Source organism: Arthroderma uncinatum, assembly GCF_011692745.1.
Source record: "Arthroderma uncinatum strain CBS 119779 chromosome Unknown scaffold1, whole genome shotgun sequence".
NCBI lineage: Eukaryota > Fungi > Ascomycota > Eurotiomycetes > Onygenales > Arthrodermataceae > Arthroderma > Arthroderma uncinatum.
In genome coordinates this window covers 865,273-880,525 of record NW_022983863.1, presented here as the reverse complement: position 1 = coordinate 880,525, position 15,253 = coordinate 865,273, and the positions used below count along the sequence as shown (strand labels likewise).

General features: G+C 49.3%; 4 protein-coding genes across 4 annotated transcripts; 2 read left to right on the top strand and 2 right to left on the bottom strand.

Moving 5' to 3' along the window:
* Positions 1-1,009: 1,009 nt before the first annotated feature.
* On the top strand, positions 1,010-3,975 carry GIQ15_00278 (C6 transcription factor FacB; the record flags this gene model as incomplete). Its single annotated transcript, XM_033547695.1, has 5 exons — positions 1,010-1,505; positions 1,575-1,891; positions 1,963-2,243; positions 2,308-2,665; positions 2,731-3,975. The coding sequence occupies 5 exons, from the start codon at positions 1,010-1,012 to the stop codon at positions 3,973-3,975; spliced, it is 2,697 nt and encodes an 898-aa protein (XP_033408646.1).
* A 1,623-nt stretch (positions 3,976-5,598) lies between these two features.
* Positions 5,599-8,125, top strand: GIQ15_00277 (transketolase; the record flags this gene model as incomplete). Its single annotated transcript, XM_033547694.1, has 6 exons — positions 5,599-5,652; positions 5,857-5,999; positions 6,093-6,177; positions 6,231-6,525; positions 6,582-7,945; positions 8,012-8,125. 6 exons carry the CDS (start codon positions 5,599-5,601, stop codon positions 8,123-8,125), a joined length of 2,055 nt encoding a protein of 684 aa, XP_033408645.1.
* Positions 8,126-8,655: 530 nt separating this feature from the next.
* Positions 8,656-10,107, bottom strand: GIQ15_00276 (spermidine synthase; the record flags this gene model as incomplete). Its single annotated transcript, XM_033547693.1, has 5 exons — positions 8,656-8,933; positions 9,287-9,527; positions 9,606-9,753; positions 9,808-9,988; positions 10,077-10,107. The coding sequence occupies 5 exons, from the start codon at positions 10,105-10,107 to the stop codon at positions 8,656-8,658; spliced, it is 879 nt and encodes a 292-aa protein (XP_033408644.1).
* A 2,367-nt stretch (positions 10,108-12,474) lies between these two features.
* Positions 12,475-13,185, bottom strand: GIQ15_00275 (uncharacterized protein; the record flags this gene model as incomplete). The annotated part of the gene is made up of 1 exon (XM_033547692.1): positions 12,475-13,185. One exon carries the CDS (start codon positions 13,183-13,185, stop codon positions 12,475-12,477), a length of 711 nt encoding a protein of 236 aa, XP_033408643.1.
* Positions 13,186-15,253: the final 2,068 nt, after the last annotated feature.

Sequence of the window (15,253 nt, the reverse complement as noted above, 5' to 3'; positions counted from 1 at the left end):
TGATGCCACTGTAACTGCAACAGTCGATGGTAGTACCAGCAGCGTTTCAGTGAGCGTGACAGCTCTTGCAGCTTGGGCTCCCACGCGCGCGTCGACGACCAGGTCTTGTGCCCCTTTCTCGACGTCCTGTCGCTGCAAGGTATGCTGCAAGGAAGCCCAGATCATCCGATCCAGGAGACGGCAGAGCTGAGTTGCGGCCAAACGTCTTTCTTCCACCTTAGTTCGCCTTCCCTTAGTCGGGTTTCTTTTCTTAGGTCGTCCTGTCCTGGCCCCGGTGGATAAGAGAGAGTTGGAAGTTTCGACGTTGCCGAGCCGCGCAGCGCTTCCGTTCGTCCGGGCTCTTGGCGCAACGCTACCCCCCCAAGGTCACTCGGCCCTGCAAAAGACAAGACAGGTGCTAAGTTAGGGGAGCGGAGGAAGAAGGGGAGATAGGGACGAGAAGACGACGTCCAAGGGCTGGCTGGGATAAGTAGGCTAACCAGGTTCGCCTATAGGAGAAGGTTCGCCTAAGATGTTCGGGTTTTGCATCATGGGTGGACTGAGCACCGGGGACGATCTTCGATGCACCTTAAACTTGTCATCTTAACGCCTGCAACTCTTAATATACTTAATCTCTGGGGTGTATGCGATGGTCCCTTTTCTTCAGCACCGCCGGGACCAGGACTAGGGAGCGTACCTACATAAAAACCCCTCAGTATGTCCGTGGAGCCATAGCACACCCTTGCTCCCCGTTTATATACTCCTCTTGATCGAGCAGATACTGGACTGAAGGGCTGGACTTGTTCGTGTCCTGTTTTTTTCTTTCTTTCTTTCGTTCCTTAAACCCACTAGCTCTCCCGGCGAGCACCCAGCAATATCAGCATATCAGCAGTGTCAGTATATCGGCATATCAGCATATCAGCAATACCAGCAATACCAGCAATATCGGAGTCATATCAGACACGACGGGCTCTTCGACTTCCGACCCTCGCTTGATAGAAGAGAAGCTAGCATGCCCGGAATTTTACCCATGAAGGTCATCAAGGTCGGGAGCAGCTCGCAGAGCAGAGTTGCCCAGGCTTGTGACCGGTGTCGGAGCAAGAAGATTCGGTGTGACGGGATCAGGCCGTCGTGTTCGCAGTGTACGAATGTCGGCTTCGAATGCAAGACAAGCGACAAACTCAGCAGACGGGCGTTCCCCCGTGGATATACCGAGTCCCTGGAGGACCGAGTCCGGTCGTTGGAGGCTGAAGTGCGGGAGCTGAAGTCCCTGTTGGAGGAGAAGGACGAGAAGATCGATGTTCTGTCCCGGCTCCAGTCGTTTTCACTGTCCTCCCAGAAGGCAACCTCCCCCCCGGTGTCGACCCTATCACATTCGCCAGCCGGATATTACCCACGACCGCCGCAGACAATACGGAACGACGGTGGTGACGACCTTATATATGTGCAGCAGACGACCTGCCCCTTAACGAAGCCTTCTGAGGATGCACCTTTCACCGGACATTCCAGCACCCGGGCTTTTATAGGTATATTCTAAACCGGCACCCCCCCCATGTTTCCCTCTTTTGTATCCGCTGACTCGGACCGTTGGGCAGACTCATTCTCTTCCCGCCTTGAAAGAAGCGGCAGGTCACCAACCGCTATTCTGGCGGACGTTTTGCTCTCTCCGCCATCATTGAATTCCCGAAGGCGTGAGGATGTCACTCCGTCCAAGATTCTCCCCCGTTTGGTATCGGACCGGCTCTTGAACATATTCTTCCAAGAATGGGCGCCGCTGTACCCTATTGTTCATCGTCCAGCCATCCTAAAGCTGTACAGCCGCTACACCACCAACCCTGACTCGATCGAAGCAGACCATCATGCCTTTGCACAGCTGAATTTGATCTTTGGCATTGCTGCTATCTCATCCACGGTACGCATAAGCGTGGGTAGTCCTTATCCTTAGAACGATCATTTTTTGGCTAACGATTCAACTCTTCGCAGTCTCGCGTGCCACAGGACCCCTTATTCTTCGAACGGCATTGGATACCAAAGTTAAGGATGCTTGCAAGTGACATATCACTAACCACACTCCAATGCTATGTTCTTGCACAAGTGTATTATTCCGTGAAAGCAGACTATCGGAGTCTTTTGCATTATAGAGGTTTGGGGGTTTCGATCTGCCTGCAACTGGGCCTTCACCAGAGTCAAGAGAGATTCTCGCTTAACCCCTTGGTAAGCGAAACGAGGAAGAGAGTGTTCTGGTGTCAATACACTCTCGACAGGTATGGCTCACCATCGTCGTTGTACTTTGTTGGTCAATGGTTGTGCTAACATATGAGCATGTAGATTCGGTGCGGCCTTGACCGGATTGCCTGTATTACTAGCCGAGTCAGATATCTCGACAGAGTACCCGGCCGACGTCGATGATGAAAATGTCACGGAAACGGGCTTCGTTCCAACTATTCCGGAAGAACCGACCCGAATGTCTACCGCCCTCGCGCTGTTCTCTGTCTCGCGAATCCTTCACCGAGTTTTGGAAGAGCTATATCCCTCCCCAGCTGGCTATGAGATCTCCCTTTCGACGGTCCACTCTTTGGCAGAGGAGCTGGACGACTGGCTGAAAAATCTCCCTGCACACTTGCAACTTACCTTTTTTCAGGATAAGCCAAATTCCACGTTGACGAACAGTCGATCGATATTGCTTGTGAGTTGGCCAGGTTTATGGATACCCACGATACTTGAGGAATGGTGCAGCTAACATCGCATTAGTCAACCATATATTACTTCATTCGCACTCTAATCCGCCGGCCTGCGGTCTCTTTCGGCTCATCTAATAGTTCATCTCCATCGATGCTTTCCCTTGTCGACTCCGCCAAACATATCATTCAGCTTCTTAGACTCCTCGAAGACAGGAGAATGAGCCTTTCGCTATGTATGAACAAGCGCGAACTGATTCTAATCTCTGGCCTTGGCCTGCTATGGCAAAACCTACAACTAGGCCGAGATAGCAAATTAGTCAAGGAAGGACATAAGACTCTTGCAGCAACCGTCTCGTTGCTCGAGAATGAATCCATCGAGGCAGCAGTGGAGTTTAGCTCGTTGATACATCTTGTGTCAGAAGTCGATAGGTCGATGCAGGACAGGGGCGGTGGTGTCCAAGAGTACGTATCGAGCTTGAAAAGGGCTCGTTTATCATTCTCTCCTGAGTCTGGTATGGCTACGCCCGCTAGAGATGACATGCGCAATGCACATGCCAGGCCCTCGTCGCCCAGGCTATCTCGCAGCGTCCGATCCTCGAGTTCGCATAGCAGCAGCTCCTGTGACCAGCGTGACAGTATGCACCATCGTCACCAGGTCCACGCTCGCGTTCATTCCAACCAGTCTCTCGACAAACCCATGAGTCTAGACTATGTCCCGCTCCATGTCAAGAAAGACGACAAGAAGCAGATGCACCCGGGCTACAACCATCAGGTGGGCATGTCTGAGTGGGAACATGTCCTCACTGACATTGATAGCGGCCATGCCAATATATTCACGGGGATATACGGTGGGAGTGAGTGCGGGCAAGCTCCTGCAGCATTCGCTGCTATGGGCTCAAGCTATCACCCGCCATCTCAACAATCTACACCTTCTCTCAGCATACCCGTTTTGCAATCGTCGCCAGAGAGTATGCATGGCTGGCCACAGGAGTCGTGGACCTCGGCGCCACGAAATGCCATCCCGCGTAGCCATCCCAGCCATAACAGCGCCAACCCAGCGAATGGCAGCGCACCCGCGGGATCTCCAACGACCTATAACGATGGCAGAAACCTAGATGTTAGGGACCAGCATATGGGGGGCCACACAAACACCCACGAAACAAATGTGCAACATAACAGGCACATCAACACCTGTGCACCACCGTTGAACCCGTACGAAGCTATTGTGATGCCGCACAACCTCGATTCAATGCAGGACGCAACCAATTTCAACGTCTCCATCTCGAGTGCCTGGGGTCAGCACTCTGTGATGTAACTTTTGACCAAACTTTAGCCCACCACTTTCGGAAGAAGAAAAAAAAAGATTAGAAAAGGGCCTTTTCAAATAAATAATACTATACCCGGATAATATATTTTTCGGCTGCACCCACTCACTCATTATATCCTTTCGTTCGGTGCAACTTGGGTTTTAGACATCTGGGCCTTGGAGAGATAATGTTTTTTCTGGCGCTCCTCGCTTTGCCTCCAGTCCTTTGTCAGTTGTATAACAGCAACAACAGTCACTAATCAAGCGTACTTATTTCCTAGGCAGGCCTGGAATAACTACTGCGGAGTGGTACCAATATCCAGTTTCCTTCTATGTTTGATTTTCTGCTACCTCTCTGAGACAAAGGTTAGACAAAGCTGGGCTTCTCATATTCGCGACATCGCATATCCATGTTGTACATAGCTGTCGTATATAGTTAATTCTGGTTCGGAGTAAACCGCGATCGACCACTACATCCGCTTTACCTCGTAGGCTCAGTCGTGCAAGGTCTTCAAGACGTGATGTGATGTCACGATCAATGCCGGCCGCCGCTTGAGGAAGCAGCCACGACGTCTTGTTGCGCAAATGTAATTATCAACCCACTCGCACACATTGGCCAATGAGTCTCCGATCTCGCAGCACCTGGGGATTCCCGTTGGTCAGAAGGTTATTCAAGATGTGTCAAGGGTTGTACTTCCTTCCCTCGGGCCCCTCGGGCGGGACGTTAAAACAGCCCGTATGTATGACGTCCTTTTTCCGAACCGACGCATCAAAGCGGTTATAATACGTCCACCGTATACACCTGCAGATTGTCCGTTGCATGAGCGTTGGCGCCGTGAAAAAGAAGCAAATGAGGGCAGGGACTCGGCCAGAGAACGATCTGATTGACTGTGGCTTCTCCGCTGCGGAAGAATATGCGTGAATTCGCATCCCGGGCACGGAACCGGCATTCCTTCAACCAGGCCTCTCCCTCTCCTTATCTTTCTTTTTGATATATCAGCCGTCTGACGAGGCACTGGCAATAGCCGCGACGATGTTGATCCCGGCCGAATAGTTAGCGGTAGTATAAAGCCATCACGGGACTGTCTTTTTGTAAGCTGCCGTGGCCTGGCCGTCCATCGACCTGGCCGACTTAGTAACGGACTCTCCAGAAGCAAGAAGAAATGGGCAATGGGATTGTATCTTGTATGTTTTATTAATGGAGTCGTGGAGGTTGAGGTCGCGTCAAGCACAAGGCGTAATACACAAATAGCCAATAAAATGCATCACACTAAGCGTATCTCACTGTAAAATACGCTGCATGTCCAATAGAAACAGCGTGGTACTGTCATGGATCTGGTACGGCTGTAATCTATACTGCGCGATTTAACTCCAGGGACCCACCCCCACCCAACCTGCGGATTTGAACCTGCTTCAAAGTTTGCACTTCCATCTTTCATCCTCCTCTCTCTCTTCTTCCTCTTCTTCTTCTTCTTCTTCTCTAGATTCGTATATCTCAGGCTTCTCCTCGCTGCTTAGATTCTCTCTGCTACTCGGTATCAGCCTTCTTCCAGCTTAGACTTGGTTCCAGGAGTCTATCGTACCAACACCGCTTCCTACCCCGCATAGGTCTTTACATACACAGCTTCCATCATGGGGTACTCAGAAGTTGATCAAAAGGCTATCAATACGATCCGTATTCTTGCCGTAAGTCTCTCTCTTTCAATGCTATCTATTGCTGGAGATATAGCTCTTCGTTTGCTCTTGTTTTGGTTGAGAATGGGCTCCCGGCCACCCCGCATCGGTCTGAATCGATCTGATATGGGAATCCGAGATGAAGGATTCCGCACCATTCCGGAGCATATCTATCGTTATATGAACTTGAATTGACATGAATTGACTCCTGTCTAGGTCGATGCGACTGCAGTTCCCAACTCTGGCCACCCCGGTGCGCCTATGGGCCTAGCCCCAACCTCCCATGTCTTGTTCAACAAGTTCATGTCCTTCAACCCAAAGAACCCCAAGTGGCCCAACAGAGATCGTTTCGTGCTCTCGTACGTTGTATTCCATCTCTACACTCTTTCCCGGACTTTGATGTTTAATTGAGGGGAGCCAAGTCAAACAAATGGTGACTAACAGATACCTAGAAATGGACACGCCTGTGTTTTGCAATATACCCTCCTCCATCTGTTTGGATACGCCCTGACTATGGATGACATGAAGGACTTCAGAGTCAGTTTGAATCCCATTTCTGCCCGCCTTTCCTGTCACTAATTCGTGGATAGAAACTTGGCAGTATCACTCCCGGCCATCCTGAAGCCCACGATACCCCCGGAATCGAGGTCACCACCGGACCTCTCGGCCAAGGAATTGCCAACGCTGTTGGTCTCGCTGTTGCTCAGGCTCACTCTGCCGCAGTCTTCAACAAACCTGGATACAACTTGTTTGATAACTACACTTACTGCATCTTTGGTGATGGCTGCGCCATGGAAGGTGTTGCGAGTGAAGCCGCTAGTTCCGCTGGTCATCTCCAGCTTGGCAACTTGATCTGCCTGTACGACGACAACCACGTTTCCATTGGTATGCAATTAAACCCCCCTAAGATCGTCTTTTAGCGCTGCTGATTAAATGCATAGATGGCGATATCAAGTGCGCCTTCACCGAGGATGTGAGTGCACGATTCGAATCCTACGGGTGGCACGTCCAGCATGTCGAAGACGGTGACCATGATTTGGAAGGCATTGAAGCTGCTATCCAAAAGGCTAAGGAGGTCACCGACAAGCCTTCCATGATTAAGGTTACCACCACTATTGGTTTCGGCTCCCTCCTTCAGGGCACTGGTGGCGTTCACGGAAACCCTCTCAAGGCTGATGATACTCAGCAACTCAAGAAAGCCTTTGGCTTCAACCCTGAGGAGACCTTCGCTGTTCCCCAAGAAGTCTATGACCTCTACCACCGCCGCTCTGCCGAAGGCGCTGCTAAGGAGCAGGAGTGGAACAATCTCCTTGCTAAATACGCCAACGAGTACCCTAAGGAGCACAAGGACCTTACCCGTCGTTTGACCGGTGACCTCCCCGAAGGATGGGAGAGCTGCTTGCCCACCTACTCCCCAAGTGACCCAGCCATAGCTTCCCGCAAGCTCTCCGAAGCCGTGATTGAAAAGATCTACGATGTCATTCCAGAGTTCGTCTGCGGATCCGCTGACTTGACGGGCTCAAACAATACCCGCTGGAAGAAAGCCGTTGACTTCCAGCCTCCAAGCCTTGGTATCGGTGAATGGTCTGGTCGTTACTTCCGCTACGGTGTACGTGAACATGGTATGGCCGCTATGATGAACGGTATGGCCGCCTACGGCACCATGATCCCCGCTGCCGGAACCTTCTTGAACTTCGTCTCCTACGCTGCCGGTGCAGTCCGTCTTTCTGCTCTCACCGGTGTCCGTGTTATCTTCGTCGCAACCCACGACTCCATCGGTCTCGGTGAAGATGGCCCAACCCATCAGCCCATCGAAACTCTCGCTCACTTCCGTGCCCTTCCCAACTTGATGGTCTGGCGTCCAGCCGATGGTAACGAGACTAGTGCTGCCTACTACTCCGCCCTTACGGCTAAGACCACCCCTTCGATCCTCGCCCTGACCCGTCAGAATCTACCACAGCTCGAAGCCTCTTCGATCCAGAAGGCCCTTAAGGGTGGATACGTTGTCCTTGACGCCGAGAACGCCAACATCGCTATTGTCAGTACTGGATCTGAAGTCGGCATCTGTATCGATGCTGCCAGATATCTCAAGGAGAAGCACAATGTTGTTGCACGTGTCGTCTCCATGCCTTGCTTCGAGGTCTTCGACGCCCAACCTAAGGACTACAGACTCAGCGTTTTCCCAGATGGTACCCCAATTCTCAGTGTCGAGGTCATGAGCACCCTTGGTTGGGAGAGATACTCACACGAACAATTCGGTCTCAACCGATTCGGCGCCTCTGGTCCTTACAAGGACGTTTATGCCGTAAGTTTACCCTCAACCCTGTTTGTTAAATATTTGCATAGCCATGCTAACCATTTCAATATCTAGAAATTCGAATTCACCCCTGAAGGTATCAGCAAGCGTGCTATCGCAACCATCGATTTCTACAAGGGTGTTACCGTCCGCTCCCCGGTCAACCGTGCTTTCCAGCAACTCATTTAAATTCCCGTTCACCTCTCCATATTCTCTCCGTCCGTTCTTAGAAGCCACCGTGCCATGCAGTTTTCACTGTAGTATTGCTTAAACCCTTGTCCTGACGGAAGTCAGAAAGGAAGCAGCGGAAGCTTAGTTAAAGAAGACAACTATTTTTCTACACCTTTTTATTACCCGCTAGATAGTCATACCATTTTATTTACTTCAGTTACCCCTCTCATGAACAGATTAACGAAATTGATACTTATTATTTAGCCATACGACCTAATAGCCAGTAGGTATAAAATGCTAGGAATCGACTTATGTGTTTAAAATATTAATTGAAGGTTCCATTAAAATTCTACCTTCTCCTTTCCTGGGTGGTCCTTCTTAGATTCACCATCCCATGCAAAATAGGGGGCCGCTCTAGTTATATCCAAGCATGCCTGAAGCATGTTGCCCCACAGTTAACCTGTAGTTTTCGTCCGATTCCTTCTGATAGTGAAAGAAAAAAAATACAAATTTATAATGTCGTCCATTTCGCCATCGAATTGACGCGTCTACTCGAGGGCCTTTCTGGCGAAGTTGGGAAGAACGAAGCTCGCCCGGTGGATATCCTGGTTATAATATCTGCAAAGTTTATCCTCCTCTTCTCTGGACCAAGAGCGCACTGGCTCACGAACATTGCGTTCTGAATCCTTGCAAGCGACGAGGAAGCCAATTTGGCCGGATGGGTAAGTGGGGATGGTGGTGTAGGCGTATTCGACGACGGGGAAGACTTCACGCATGAGTTTCTTCAGTTTGGTGATCATGGAGAGATGAAGCCATTGGTTTTCAGCTATAGTGAACAAAACGAGTTTACTTCCCTGGCGATAGTTGGCGATGGGAGTCGCCCGGGAAGTAAATAGTTTTAAATGGTTAGCCTATTCTGTTATATTTGTGGAAATAACTTATGTTAAAGTAAGAGGGGGGGATGTTGAGAAAAAGGGGGTTAATGAAAATCGAGCGGAGGAGTCGGGTGGATATTAACCTGAAGTAAAGAAGTTTGAAGTCAGGATATCGCCTCAACAGAAGCGGGGAGAAGTATGGTAGGTAAGGGAAGGATAGGGCACTTCAGTGAACAAAGGTGAAAAGGGGAAGGGTGAAGAAGGACCAAGTGTAAGAAGAGAAGAAAGTAGGGAGGCGACGAACAACCTTGAGTGCTAATGACACCTCCTTCGCGAAGAGCGCCATGTAGAAGCTCGAAATATGGCTTCTGGAACAAGACCTCAGCTGGGCCATCTGGGTCGGAGCTATCGGTAATAATGACGTCGAACTGGTTCTTCTGTTCCTCGAGGAATTTGAATCCGTCACCGACGTGGACTGTGGCGTTGGGGTGCTGGAATCCAACGCTCATTCCTGGAAGGTATTTCTTGGAGACTCGGATAACGGCCTAGTCCCATGCGTGTCAATTGAGCCACAGACTAAAGAAGAAGATGGAGGGGCCCCCTAGCCTGGCGTGGTAACGAACCTCATCGATGTCACAGAGCACAGCTTCCTCGACGGTGTCGTGCTTGACGATCTCTCGGAGAACACCACCGTCTCCTCCGCCGATAACGAGGACTTTCTTGGGGTTAGGGTGAGAGTTCATGGCCAGATGGGTGATCATCTCCTGGTACCTATCTATACATCAGTTTTGTCGTCGAGGTGCAATTGTTGACGCCATAACCTACGAAAACTCGTCCCGCTCAGTGCATTGAATAACATTATCCAAAACCAAGACAGTGCCGTGGTCACTGCTCTCGAAGACCAGCACATCTTGATACTTGGACTTCTCGTGGTGCAGGATCTGGTTAACCCGGAGATTCATGGCTTGACCGGGCCACATGTCAGAAATTTCGGAGAACCATCCATCTGGAAGCAATTAGCATGCGTGAATAGCATATGTCTGAAGAAATTCGGAAAGTAGACCCCGTATATCGCGTTTGGGACCAAATTGTACCTTTGATGGTGGGGTGGGTGATTTCGCTCATCTTTGCGGTGGAATTGAGGTTGCGAAGCGGGCTATATGGTATTAAGGAAGTGCTGAAGGGCGATCGAGATCCGGCCTCGAATCTGCAAAGAGACGGAGCTGGTAGACGGTTGGGTATCTTCAAAGATTGACGTGCAAGTCGCGGGGTGAGAAGAAGTACGACCATTCGGACTGTGGGACTATTTTTACACACTTAAAAAAGATTTCCGCGATAAGCCCCGCCTTGGTCACGTGTATGACTAAGATGTTATATAAGCTATAGGTTATGTAAGCTGGGAGGAACGACGTCACCTCACCTCAAGATCTCAAAATATGCTGAAGAAGCGCCTGAAATGCATTCACCACGCTTCCCCATTTCCTATCCCACAATGGCCCGTCATCAAATGATTCCCGGAACCGATAAAACCCAAACCCGCGTCCGGGAACAGAATATGAAGCCAAATCACAAACGATACTGTGAAGATCAAGCCCCCCCCCCGTTCCAAAACGACTACGATTGTCTGTCCATAGCTCAGCTAACAACTGGAAGAAAGCTGACCTGATCGAGTATTAGTGCAAGGCCATTCGCTGGCCCGAAGAATATTTTGAAGCCCAGCCTGGACAGACTGAAGATATGAGCCACCTTCTTGCGAGAAAAAAAATCATCGGCTTCCCTTCGGCGCAAAAACTCGACGTCGAGTCTTGCTACAGGCTCCAACACACCCACTGATCAAGAGTCAAGGGACGAAAGAATGCCAAGTACAGAAGCGCTACTTATGAAACTCTCCTCGCTAGTAAAGGCAGCTTCATGCGCAAGTCAGAGCTAGGAATAACCGATAAGAGCAAGCGGATTTGTAAGGATTTAGTGGAAACCGATCAACCTGTTCCCAAACACACGCTATTTCGAGACGATACCTTTGACGAGTTTTGTCAAAGGCTACAAGGAAAGAATGAGTCGAGAGTTATCCAAGATATATCCCGATTAATTATACCTTTGGCAGAATCTCTCGCCGTTGACGGGGCCAAGAATCTTAAACACCTAGTTGAAAGCGTCAATGAACAGTGGAGCTCCTTCATTGCTTTCTGTGGACCGCGTCCGCAGCCGGATTATGCGGCCGGGTTCGGCCGTTCTGCGTTCACAGAAGACCAGCTGAAGAAATTCGAGCCGTTCCTCGGCTACGGCCCGGATACCTACAGCTAGTTCTTCCTGGCCACCTTCTACATGTACTTCCCTTTCTTGACCAGTGAGGTGAAAGGCACCGCCGCGCTCGACATCGCCGACCGGCAGAACGCACACAGCATGACCCTTGCCGTGAGGGGCGTCATTGAGCTGTTTAAACTTGTAGGACGCGAAGATGAGGTGAATCGCGAGATCTTGACTTTCTCGATCTCACACGACAACAGGACAGTGAGAATCTACGGCCATTATGCGGTCATTGAAGGAAGCAAGGCTTCCTTCTACCGTCACCCTATCAGAACATTTGTCTTTATGGAGCTGGACGGCAGAGAGAAGTGGACTGCTTATACGTTTACGAGGAACGTTTATGACAAGTGGGCGCCGGATCATCTGAAAAGAATCCACTCAGTTATTGATGCGATCCCTCCTGGAGTAAATTTTGATGTTCCTCAGTCAGAACTTGGACTCTCTCAATCAAACACCCCATGCTTTTTGGAGGATGACGCCCAACTAAGTCAGACAAGCTTTGTAGCCTCAGCAGAAGCTACACCCAATACTTCCTTCACCCAACAGACGTTACCCGGAGCTTGCACTATATATCTCGGGCCTTGTTGTCTTCCATGAGCTAGCTGTACTGCCTGATTTGTCTTCCCTTGCCTTTCCAGCGAAGTGGAATCAGATATAAATTGAACGACGCTAACGAAAGGAAAGCTCTAGCACACGATATTGATGGCTTACCATATTCTCCTTGACTGCAACGAAGTAGCTAAAGAAGGGAGGCCGCCAAACTCCTTTCTCGGCCAGACAGCACCTGTAACACCCAGCTATATTGGGCACTGCGCCACTATCTGCGCCAGGGGATCATGTGTGCCGCTGATATCAACCTCGAGGCCCTTAAGGGAAATAGGCATTCCGATGGCTGGTCAATGATATGGACCTATCGAGACTTTCATGATATATTTGCATGGTCAATCACGTGGGCGAATTCAACGGAGGCTGGCCTAATCGACTAGGACGACTAGTTAACTCTAGTATGTTATTTTTCCGCCTTATTCTTCTGATGCCCTTTTTGTTGAGGATCAACGGTATCTAAGGCTTGACCCCTAGCCCCCCTAAGAGCCTATTGTAGTAAGACTTAATATCGTATGCAAATATAGGGTAAGCCCTGGAGACAACTGATTGGCCGCTTGTGCTTGAACACAAAAAACGACACTATAGATAATAAGACGAAGAATCATCGGTTCCCATGAAGAAGCGAGAAGGGGGAAATAATTTGGAACACTCGTCCTCTAGAGCAGCTGGCTCAAACGCAAAGTCGTCGTAGTCTTCATCATCTTCAAGATATCCCGCGGCTGCTGCAAGCGAAGTGATTCTGTGCAGAAGCCACTGTAGGCGGAAAAGTTCTATTTCTGGTAGTGGAAGTAGGTCGGGGTCATCTGTGCAGAGGGTTATAACATCTCCTGACGAAATGCGGCAGTCTGTCTCACAATTATAGAGTCGTAGGTTTGGTTTTAGGGCGTACTTGGTGGTACGGCCACCAAACTCTAGATTTCCGGGCATCTCAGGGGGCTGATAACTAACCGGACCATCTGGGGGGAAAGAAATAACTGGAGGCCTAGGGCAAAGCCAATGAAACTTGAGGTGTAGAGTTGTCTTATCGTCCGACATATGCATTGGCTCTAACGCAAATAGTTGCCGGTCCCAGTATCGGTGGACGCTTGGGGCCAGGAGAACCATATTGCGCACTGCTTCGGCGGGGTTCTCTTCAAGAAACTGACGCCACTTTTCAACCTGATCCTGGGTCCAAAAACAACGTAGAGCCTTCCAAAACATGCTTATGCCCCATTGTGGCTGACATCCGAAGCTGAATGGGATGATGTGGGCAGCTTCACACGGATCGGTGGCCTTTGTGATGGCACACATCTTGTCTCTCTTATGACACTTGAAATATACATGTTAGAATACTTTCCATGGCTAGCAAGCAAGAATTACGCTACTTACATTTTCAGCAGCTTCTTTCGATCTTATTACCCTGAAACCCCGCGAGGTCTCTAGCTGCGCGCTTGGAGAAGAAATGTCATCGTCGCCATCTACTCTTTTTCTTTTGCGGGCCGGCCTCTCGAAGGTTGAAGCTGCTTCACCTTCGGAGTTCGTCTCACGATGCGTTGGAGTAGCTGGTCTAGATTTAGGTGTACTGGCACCGGATCGAACGCTGGTCCCTTTAAGTAGAAATAAGCGACGCGGCTTTTCGAAGTAATATAGTTCGGCGAGGGGAGGGACATCTTACAGCAGGCCGCGACACACGGGTTAGACAGAGTGCCGTGGTAGTAAGACAAGGACTCTTCCCAATCGGTGGACAGTTTCGTAACGATAATCTCTAGACATTCTAGATCCGCAAACCAAACCGAACCCCAGAATAGAGGGAGAAGTATAGCGCAAGAAGCGCGGTGTTCCTATAACTGTTTGAGAAGCTGTCGAATAAGGTCTTGACGCCTTGAGTCATTTAACTCGTAGTCGGGCATGGTTGTAAAAGGGACAAGAAGTATTGCTTTTCGTTGACTATAGAGTGGTTAAGGGCTGTGAGGTTGAAGCAGACAAATGAATAATGAAGTCGAAGAGTCGAATATTTAATATATCTAGATATTTTTGAGTGACAAGCTAAGCAATCACTAGCGCGCGATGACGTTATAGAGTAAGGTATTACACCACTCGATGACCACCGTGACATACTAGATAAGTTATAAAAGCTCTGTGATAACAAACGCGCTCAGCTAATCATACATAACCACTATTACACAAACAATATCCAGAAAGCCTGTCACGACAATGCTAGATTGCCATCTGAAACATCATGGCCCAAGATCCTCCCGAGGAATTGCAAATCATAGTACATATTACCCCTGGCTTGATTATCCCATCACTTGCAGATAACATACGGCGGCTACCTGCAGTTGCACTACCCGCCACATCTCGGTAGGTACGACCGGCCTTGATAGTATCGTTGATGAATCCCAGAGGCAACCAGCCTTCCTCGCATCTAGAGCACCGCAGTACAAAACCGAGCCAGCGCTTTCGTTAAACCTCAATATGGTAGGCGTAGTAGGACTAAGATGGTAAGATTTATATTATTATTTTGGTATTGAACTTGCTATAAGAAAATCCGGGAGACACGACGGGGACACAAGTATTATGTACAGTAATTATCTAGCAGTAAAGTTTTTCCGCCTTTGGTACAGAGAAAGATCACACCAAAACAGAGAGAAAATAATGAAGTAGACTAACCCTGGCTTCCATAATCGAACTCAGTCGATAGGAGAGAAAAGTGCCTGCTTCCTCGAGCTCAGACATTAAAGTGCCAAAAGAAGGAAATAAATTAGTTAGTAAAGGAGTGTATGAAGCGAAGTTGAAGGAAAACCGAAGCACAAGCGATGAAAAAGGTATGGAAGAAACCAATAATAGTCCCACTGGGTATTAGACCGGCCCTGTGAAGGGAAGAAGGAAAGAAGGAAAGAAGAAAAGAAAAAAGTGAATTAGATTAGTTGGATGATTTCCGAATTTTCCGTATCTGCGTCGCCCATGAAATCCGTGGATGGCTGTTATCGCCAAAAAATACATTATGCGGTGCTAGCGTGGATTATCGATTTATCGAAGTAAGGCTCAGGGGTAGGGTACGAGCTGGCTGAATAGGTGGGCATCTCGAATTTGTTTGGCGCTGTAAATCCCTGGGTAGATCCGCTGCTGCTGCACACTGGGGAAGTGGAATGGTCGCTGAATTGCAATCCGTTGGGTAGTTTCATCAATTCTTGAACTCGTTTTTTTAGACTCTCGATCTCGTTGGCCTGGGCATTGTATGACTGAAGTAGATTCTGGTGCTGTTCATGGAGTGATTGCAGCTGGCTTTCCAGTCCCTTGACGTGCTTTTCTTTGCGTTCTCTGAAAGCCCGCTGAGAAGCACGATTTTGTGCTCGGCGTCTCTACAAATCATATACCT